This window comes from Mesoplodon densirostris, chromosome 20 (genome assembly GCF_025265405.1).
Source record: "Mesoplodon densirostris isolate mMesDen1 chromosome 20, mMesDen1 primary haplotype, whole genome shotgun sequence".
In the NCBI taxonomy this organism is placed as follows: Eukaryota; Metazoa; Chordata; class Mammalia; order Artiodactyla; family Ziphiidae; genus Mesoplodon; species Mesoplodon densirostris.
This window is the reverse complement of record NC_082680.1, coordinates 12063122-12071939: the sequence shown is the minus strand read 5'-3', so window position 1 is coordinate 12071939 and position 8818 is coordinate 12063122. Positions and strand designations below refer to the sequence as shown.

Here is an 8818-nt window from a genome sequence, read left to right as displayed (position 1 = left end):
ATATGAAATCTATTATACTTAAAAAAAAGAGGGCTTCCCTGGTGGCGCAGTGGTTGAGAATCTGCCTGTCAATGCAGGGGACACGGGTTCGAGCCCTGGTCTGGGAAGATCCCACATGCCGCGGACCAACTAGGCCTGTGAGCCACAACTACTGAGCCTGCGTGTCTGGAGCCTGTGCTCCGCAACAAGAGAGGCCGCAACAGTGAGAGGCCCGCGCACCACGATGAAGAGTAGCCCCCGCTCGCTGCAACTGGAGAAAGCCCTCACACAGAAACGAAGACCCAACACACCCAAAAATAAATAAATAAATAAATAAATAAATTTATAAAAAAAAAAAACAGAAAACAAACCATTCTCAAAGAGAACACATCTTCCAGGACTTTCCATGCTTGTTTTCCTGTCAAGCCTAATCCAAATTTTGGGACTTCTATTTGTAAGTTCATTTTTTCCCCATATGCTGATGCAAATTTATGTATGAAAGTGTTGACCTGTATGTGAGTCACATCTGGAAGCGTTGGGGGGCTTTGCACATACTGATATTTTTAATGGTGTCAGGTGAACAGCTCTTTCCTCGTAACAAGGATATAATCACTAAGACAAAATGCTATATTCTCAAGAGAGAAAAGGATTTCTTCACAACTCAGTATTTCTTGCTCAATATAATCAACTCCAGTCATCAGTCAAAATATCCTTAGGACAGAAGTTAATAAAATACTGTGCATTTACCCGTCTCTAAGCTCACCTTTAAACTGTCTTCACACCACAGAATGAAGGACAAAATTAATGAAAGAGAAAAACAAGTCCTTTGATTATTAAAATCCTCACTACAGTGCAAATACTGTAGATTTCAAAAGAAACTTGGAGATATTTAAGCCAACTGCATACTACAGCTGGGTAGCCTGACACCCGGATGACGTGAAATGATATGCCTAAAAGTCACACAGGAGAGCTAGAAGAGAAAAACACATTTTTTTTTTTTCCAAACAAGCAAACAGGATTTTTCACATGTTAACCAAAAAGAATCAAGATCATCAGATTAGGAAGAAATGAGGAATAAAAAGTATGTTACACATAGATTTTAAGGACTAGTCAATCCACTGCCCCCCACCCCTGAAAAACCAAAAAATTCTCCAAATACATGGACATGTATCCATCAAGATGCTTACCCTTAAAATATCAGAATCTTGGAAAATTCAATTTTAGAATCTTGGAAAATTCAGTTTACAAATACATTATTAATTGCATTGTTATAATGAAATTAGTTCCTTAAACGTGAAGACACCAAACAGCACCAATACCAGAAAGTTAAGAAAGTAAATACACTATTACTTAAAATAATATATAATTTCTGATTGGGACAGAAATGACCTATAGCCACTAGCAAAACTATTTAAACTACTGTCTGACATAAAGGCAATATTTAAAGACTAGTATATGCCCTTTTCCCGCTGACAGGCCTGTGGCTAGGCATCCCAGCCATGGGTCAACATGAAAAATATTATTAAATGTCTTTTTAAAATTGCTCAACCTTGAACCATAATACTGCATAACCCAAATTTTGCCAGTATAAGCCAATGGCAGCATTTTTGGTATCCTAACTGTTCCTACCTGTCCCAATTAAAACAAAACAACTCCCTTATTAAGCACTAGACTGAATGCAGCTATGAAGCAGCAGCAAGGTATTTATAAATGGGCTACTGACAGTGTATCAAAATGCTACTATGGAAAATAGAGCAGCAAATACTCTAATAAGAGCACATTATTCCACATGGAATCCCAAATTATTCTTATCTCTAGTTCCTTAAATTCTTGGAAGACTAGAGATGACCAAGTGTATGTATAAATGGGGCCAGGAGGAGAGAAGCTCTGAATGGTATAGTGTTCATATTTTAAATTATCCAAGATAATCTGAATGCTTACAGAGAACTCCAACTATATCTAAATTTTTTTAAGCACGTAGACTAAAATGCTAGCAAAACTTTGGTGTTTACCCCAAAATTAGCATTGCATTTTCAGTGAAAAGGAAATAGGCATGGTTTGTGAAGTTATTATCATGTTCACACCACCCTTCCCTACTCCCTGCTCCTTTCATCAGGTGATCTGAAGATCACCCGGCTTAAAATATTTGGTAATTCAGTGCAGAAGATTAAGGTCACAGACAAAGTACAACTTTTAATACACCATTAATACTAATGATTAAAAATTATTGCATAGTCTTATGCATTTACCCTAAAACATTTTCTGAAAGTAAATTCTGAAAGAATTATATAAAAGACAAATAACCCTTTAAAATGCAGATGGCCTTTACTACCTCGATCTTCTCTCCTTCTTTGTCTTTTCAGTACTTTTGTCCATCGTTTTCTCATTATCTCCCCTGCACTTTGGGCAATACCATTTCCCCTTTGGTTTATAGGTAAGTGAAACACATGAAAAGTGAAACCATTCAATTGGACACTGTTCGTTGTCGCATCCGATCATTTCCCCATAAGACACTTGGTTACATAAACAATATGTAGGTTCATTGGGATCTATTGCAAACTCAACAGGTGAAGCTTCCCTTTCCTGCTTGGCCTTGGAACGTTTCTTTTTCTTGGCTGACTTGGATTTCTTTTCTTTAGGTGGCTGATCATCACAGTCTTCAATCCCATTCGTCATGTGACACAGATCACGGCTTTCACTGGTTCGCTGTCGGCGGGGTCTTCTCGAAGATCGTTCTGGTTGACTGGAATCCATCTTTGCTTTATCTGAGGCTCGCTCACTTTCAGCAGGATCTTGAAAACACTGTGAATGCAGCTCCATTTGCCTTGCCCGATTTTCCACCAATTCGAGCATCTGTGTGACAATCTGAATTTTTTCATCTCCCAATTCTTGACTATTGATTAATGCTCTCTGGAGATGCTGCTGGAGGCGTTTTTTCTGGTTTGAATCATCTTCTTTCTTATATTTTTCATAGACATCATCAATTTCCTTTAATGTTTCTAAAAAAGGAAAAGAAAATATATGGTAGCACATTTTTCAAGTTAGTTATTTTTCACAGAATTGGTACAGTTAGAATGAACTCAAACCATAAAACCACACTCCTCCATACGTAAGAATACATGAAAAACATTTCATTTCCCTTACAAAGACCACAAATTATCCAACATGAAAGTACATTTAGAGATAAACTAATAAAAAGAATGAACACAAAACTCTCTTAATACTCATTAATCTATATTAGAAAGGATAAGAGATGTGTGGCTAATTATTAATCAAAGTCTTTACTTGGGCAGGAACACTCTGTGCCACTTTAGAGTTCACCCAGTGCCATATCACCTATACTTCAGGTAAACCTCAAAACTACCCTGTATATAAAATTTCCATGCTGGACTCCAGCCGTAAAACTTAAAAAGGTTCCAGGACTACGCTAGATTACTGTCCAACTGTGTTTACAGGATTTACGGTTCAATCGATGACTTGCTACAGAACTCTAGAGAGACGCTATACCTTGACTTTCATATCATCCCCTGGACATTCTTAACAAAGCAGACACAAGTAACTCTTAGCTTCCCATCATATTAGCCTGAATGGCTCTTTTATTTCAACACATGGGAGAGTCTGAAAATCAAACTATTTCCGGAGCAGGTTTAGGTTCAGGTTCTGGCATCAACTGACTAAGCTACTAACAAAATTATAGTAAAGTCAGCATTGGATCACTGTGCTTTTGTAGATAACTCAGCCGTTGGTTCTCAGCTTTGTGAACTGCTGATTTAGATATTGTATAGCATGAGGACCCACTTACATCAATTAAAAATGGCCGAGTCATTAGAAGGTATACAAATATCTGAAAATATAGTTCCAGATGTCACCAAGATTTACATAGATGTCTTATTCAAATCTGTTCTGTTTCTCATCCTTATGAGATACAATGCTATCTGAAAGAGTTCTGTCTTAGTAAAGGTGGAGAAACAAAAATTAACTGGAATTTATCACACCCGATGCCATATCATTGTTCTATCTTCTAATATCACTGCTCTAACGACAACAGAAATGTTAGACGACCAAATACATACACTGGGGGTGTCTGTGAGTAAGGTAACATAGAGCAAGTATTCAACACAACTTGTGAATTCCCGCCTCCCTGGAGAGTGTAGGTACTCACACTTGACGGACAACTATTTAACCCGGGATTCATGACAATGTGCTCCCACACAGTTGAGGGTACTCATACCTGCAGAGCATATTTTTAAACATCGTTCACATCTAGCCCATTTCCCCAGCTAGGTATGTAAGTGGATTTCTTAAGAACCCAATTTTCCTCCAGGAAAAATAAGGAAATTATATATTTTCCCCTCAAACATACAAAATGTGAGGTTTAAAAAATAAAAGCAGGGGGCTTCCCTGGTGGCGCAGTGGTTGAGAGTCCACTTGCTGATGCAGGGGACACGGGGTCGCGCCCTGGTCTGGGAAGATCCCACATGTCACGGAGCAACTAGGCCCGTGAGCCCCAACTACTGAGCCTGCGCGTCCGGAGCCTGTGCTCCGCAGCAAGAGAGGCCGCGATAGTGAGTGGCCCTCGCTTGACACAACTAGAGAAAGCCCTCGCACAGAAACGAAGACCCAACACAGCCATAAATAAATAAATTAAATAATAATAATAAAATAAATAAATAAAAGCAAAACCCATTCCAAACATTCTGTATCGAATAATCAGGAATTAGAAGCTAAATATATTATTTCATAGCAACACATTGATATTATACATGAAGTAAAAATTCACATTTTTAAGACACCTTAATTACCCGGTGAAATAACACTTACTGAGCCTCTTCCATGTGGCTTTCTCAGTAATCCCCACGGCAATCCCATGAGGAAGCCACCACTTTTATATGTGAAGAAAATTAAGCTCAACAGGTATCAACCCCAGACTTTGAACTCTGCCATTATCTGTCAGGCTGGCCCTGCTCTTCAAGCACTTTCTACTCAGCTGCATGGAAGGCACTTAAAATTAAGTAAAAAATTTTAGTTCAAAGGTTATTTACCTTTGAACTATGAACGAGAAATACTGGAATGAGAATACTGGAACAAAACTTGAGGTTCTCTAATAACCATACCCCATAATAAATACTTCATTCAATTGTGAAATTGTTTTTTTCATTTCTCTATGTTTTTAAGGCTACTTTTGTGTGTGTGTGTGTGTGTGTGTGTGTGTGTTCGCGGGCCTCTCACTGTTGTGGCCTCTCCCGTTGCGGAGCACAGGCTCCGGACATGCAGGCTCAGCGGCCATGGCTCATGGGCCCAGCTGCTCCGCGGCATGTGGGATCTTCCTGGACCGGGGCACGAACCCGTGTCCCCTGCATCGGCAGGCGGACTCTCAACCACTGCGCCACCAGGGAAGCCCTTTAAGGCTACTTTTGAGGTTCTTCAGTAACTTCTGAAAGTGTCTCAAATAAGTAGGAGAGAAATTTCTTTGACCAGCTATATAATTTTTTTTTTTTTTTTTTTTTTTTTTTTTTTTGCTGTACGCGGGCCTCTCACTGCTGTGGCCTCTCCCGTTGCGGAGCACAGGCTCCGGACACACAGGCTCCGCGGCCATGGCTCGCGGGCCCAGCCGCTCCGCGGCATGTGGGATCTTCCGGGATCGGGGCACGAACCCGTGTCCCCTGCATCGGCAGGCGGACTCTCAACCACTGCGCCACCAGGGAAGCCCCAGCTATATAATTTATATCATCGAATTTTGCTGTAGGTGTTAAATCTAAAAACAGGAAATAGTTAAGAACTAGCAAAGAAACAAAAAAACATGAAAAACCAAGAACACACAAGTATATAAAGCTAATAGAAAACTGAAAGTTGAGCTTAGTAAGCATGTGCAGAGTAAAAACTAGATCACTGTTTTTGTATTACTCTTCAGAAGAACTACAATTTTAATGGGGCTAAAATTTTTTTAAATCTCTCGATCTTTCAAGGCCTAATACTGTTTCTCATGTTACCAAAGCTGCTTCTGTCAACTCTAGATGGTCAAGATGTCAGATTTCCCTGGAACAAATTGCCCCTCCCCAATTCAAACGAAAAAAAAAATAGCTTAACTTTCGTGAAGGCAAACATGTCTTTAAAGAAATGTAAAAGCCTGCAAGCTTTACAAACTTCAGAGTTATGATTATTTGAAAAAACTAAAAATGTTCAACATACAATTCTTAAGCACACATGTACAATATATAACATTTTTAGGTTACAATTCAGGTATGTGCTCCATGTCTATAGAAAATACCTTTGGAGAGCTTTTATTTAAAAAAAAAAAAAAGATTTAAATAATTTAAAAACGAGCATGTGCACCTGCAGAAGCCAGGCTGTGGAGTCAAACATTCCCCACTTAATTGGACAAGTTACTTAAACTCCTTGTAAATTTTAATTTGTCTGCAAAATGAATTTTTACTGCATTGAGTTGTGAAGATTAAATGAGATAATGTTCTGGACGTGATGCAGCAACTGACACACAGTAAGTAATCGTATTAGTTCGCTTCCCTCCAACAGAGATCAGTCCTGACAGTCATATGGGTTCAAAAGGCAGAAATAAATTATAGGTGAGAAAACACAGAGACACTTAAATGTTCTATCAGGCTACAGTTCCGAAAATATCACCCCAGAAATGCGTTCCTTAGACACTAAATCATAAAACTAGCGACGTGTCGAAAAACAGAGAATGGGTCCAAGAAGTTATCTTTTTAATGTCCGTATGGCTGATTCCACATTATGTCCAAGGTCTGTTCCTTGATTCAGGGTTATTAAACCAAACGGCTCCCCATTTAAACTCCTCCCCTTGTAGTTACAGGCGAAAGGGCCAATGGTAAATAGTAAATAATACTCAGAAAAGCTGATTCCAGGGAATCAACCCTAGCTCCTTGGGTCTGACCACAAAGGGTGGCTTTTGCCTCTGCACTTAAACTTGGCGATGTAGGGACCCAGGGGTTAAGAGACGCCAGGCGGTTGCCCAGTCAACTAACCCACATCCTCCAGGGGCCCGGAAGTGACGCAAGGCCCGGAACCTACGCGGTGCAGGGGCCAGCGATGATCAGAGTAGCTGACTGTGTCTTTGTCGTGATTGAGTGATTGGGAAAAAGTCGAAAAATCAAACAAACATGTCCCAAATCCCAACACTGACTCCGCTCAGGACGAACTAATGTCCCGCACGGTCCCCTCCCGAACAGCCAGTGTCGCCCAAGCCTTCCTGCAACCAGCCATTTTCCAGACGGGCGGGAGCGCGCGCGTCCGCGCCCCGCCCATGTCCTACGTCACGACCGCAGGACCCGCCCCCAGCGCGGGCGGGGGGCCCACCCCGCCACACACACCCCTCTCCCTTCCCCCGCGGGGACCCCTAGCCTTTTAACCATTTGGCTGAAAGAGCTGGGAACGGCTGTGGCCCGGAACTTTCCCTGGGGTGGGAGAGGGAAAGCCTCCTCTATTCCCAAGCCGGGAGCCGGAGAGCCGAGGGAGGGACCTCCCCGGAGGCCGCCTTCGCAGCCCTCTCGCGCCCCCTCCCCCCTGCACGTTCCAATGCATCTGCTCTCGGGGGGTGGGGGCCCGAGGGGGGTTGGGGAAAGCCAGGCCCCGGAGGCCAGCGGGAGTCCGGCCGCGGCCGGCCGCTCACTCCCCACAGCCCCCGCCCGGCTGCACGCTCCCCGGCCGGGGCAGGAGGGTCTGCGGCACCGGGCAGGCGAGGGCCGGAACAAATGCTTGCTGCTTAAAATGGCTGATTCCTCAGCCGCTGGGTCTGCAGCGGGGGCTGACGAGCGGCCACCACCCTCACCCTTGAGACCCCCGAGAAGTCCTCGCCGACCGCAGCGGGGGAAGGGAGGGCCGCGAACCCGGTCTCCAGTCCCGTTCCCCCGTCCCACACACCAGACCCCCTCTGTGCAGTCGGGGAGACTGTCACAGGAGAAATGGAAAGTGGCACTTCCCCGGGCAGGCTCCGAGCGACCGTGCCCGGCGGCCAGCGGACCCGAGTGGGGGAGGACCTTACCGGCAGCCCCGCGGCCCCTACCTTGATATTTGTTGTCCAGCTCTCGCAGCACGGACACGTTCCTCTGCATGTCGTGGGGCAGCGACTCCACGCACTCGAGGTAGTCCTGCACATAGCAGGTGAGGAGCCGGCTCCGCTCCCCGGTCAGGAGCGCGGCCGACGAGTAGAGTTGCTGTTGCTGCTGCCCTAACATCCTGCCGCCGCTGCTGCTCCTCGCCGCCGCCGCCGCCGCCGCCTCCTCATCCAGCAGCCACACATGCAACAGCCACGGCCGCCGCGGCTCCTCTGCTCGGCAGCCTGGCGCCGCGGGGACACCGGCAGCCGCTCGAGAGGGTACAGCCGAGTCCCCCGATCTCTACTCCCCGCAAAAGAAGCCCTCACTCCCCGCCCCCGCGGTAACAAGCCCAGGGGCGGGGCGAGATCGGGGCTCCCTCCTTTTCCCCCTCCCTCCCCAGGACTAGAGCAGCGGGGATCCCCCCAGTGGAGCTGGCGCCGGGGTCCCGGGCGTTGACACTTCCTGTCCCCCTCGGAGTCACCAGATGCTACCAATGCCGTCTCGTACCTCAGATCCCCATGACAAGCCTCTCGCTGGCCCCTTTCCTCCCAATCACCCTCGGTGCCTGTCAGAGAGTCTCTCACAGGACCGCCCCCGCCCCTCCGGTTGCGGCCGCCTCTGCGCCTGCGCAGGACTCCCTCCTTATAAGGCCGGGGGCCCGCCCCTACCGCCCAGCCGAAGGGTTCGCATTCTCCCGCCTTCCCTCCGCCACCCGGGCGATTGGTCTGTCAACTCTTGGCCCGCGGGGAGGGTGCGGAGGGCGGCCA

General features: G+C 45.4%; 1 protein-coding gene across 1 annotated transcript; it reads right to left on the bottom strand.

Moving 5' to 3' along the window:
• Window positions 1-481: 481 nt before the first annotated feature.
• On the bottom strand, window positions 482-8605 carry ING2 (inhibitor of growth family member 2). Its single transcript, XM_060086086.1, has 2 exons — window positions 8018-8605; window positions 482-2978 (listed from the first exon to the last, which is right to left on the bottom strand). The coding sequence occupies exons 1-2, from the start codon at window positions 8187-8189 to the stop codon at window positions 2308-2310; spliced, it is 843 nt and encodes a 280-aa protein (XP_059942069.1). The 5' UTR covers window positions 8190-8605; the 3' UTR covers window positions 482-2307.
• Between the last annotated feature and the right edge of the window lie 213 nt (window positions 8606-8818).

What these genes read in the sequence shown, in the direction of transcription:
- ING2 (XM_060086086.1), bottom strand. Translation starts at nt 8,189, where the DNA reads ATGTTAGGGCAGCAGCAACAGCAACTCTACTCGTCGGCCGCGCTCCTG. An exon ending in GCTGGACAACAAATATCAAG is followed by an intron (nt 2,979 to 8,017) that starts GTAGGGGCCGCG and finishes TTCCTTTTTTAG; the next exon opens with AAACATTAAAGGAAATTGAT.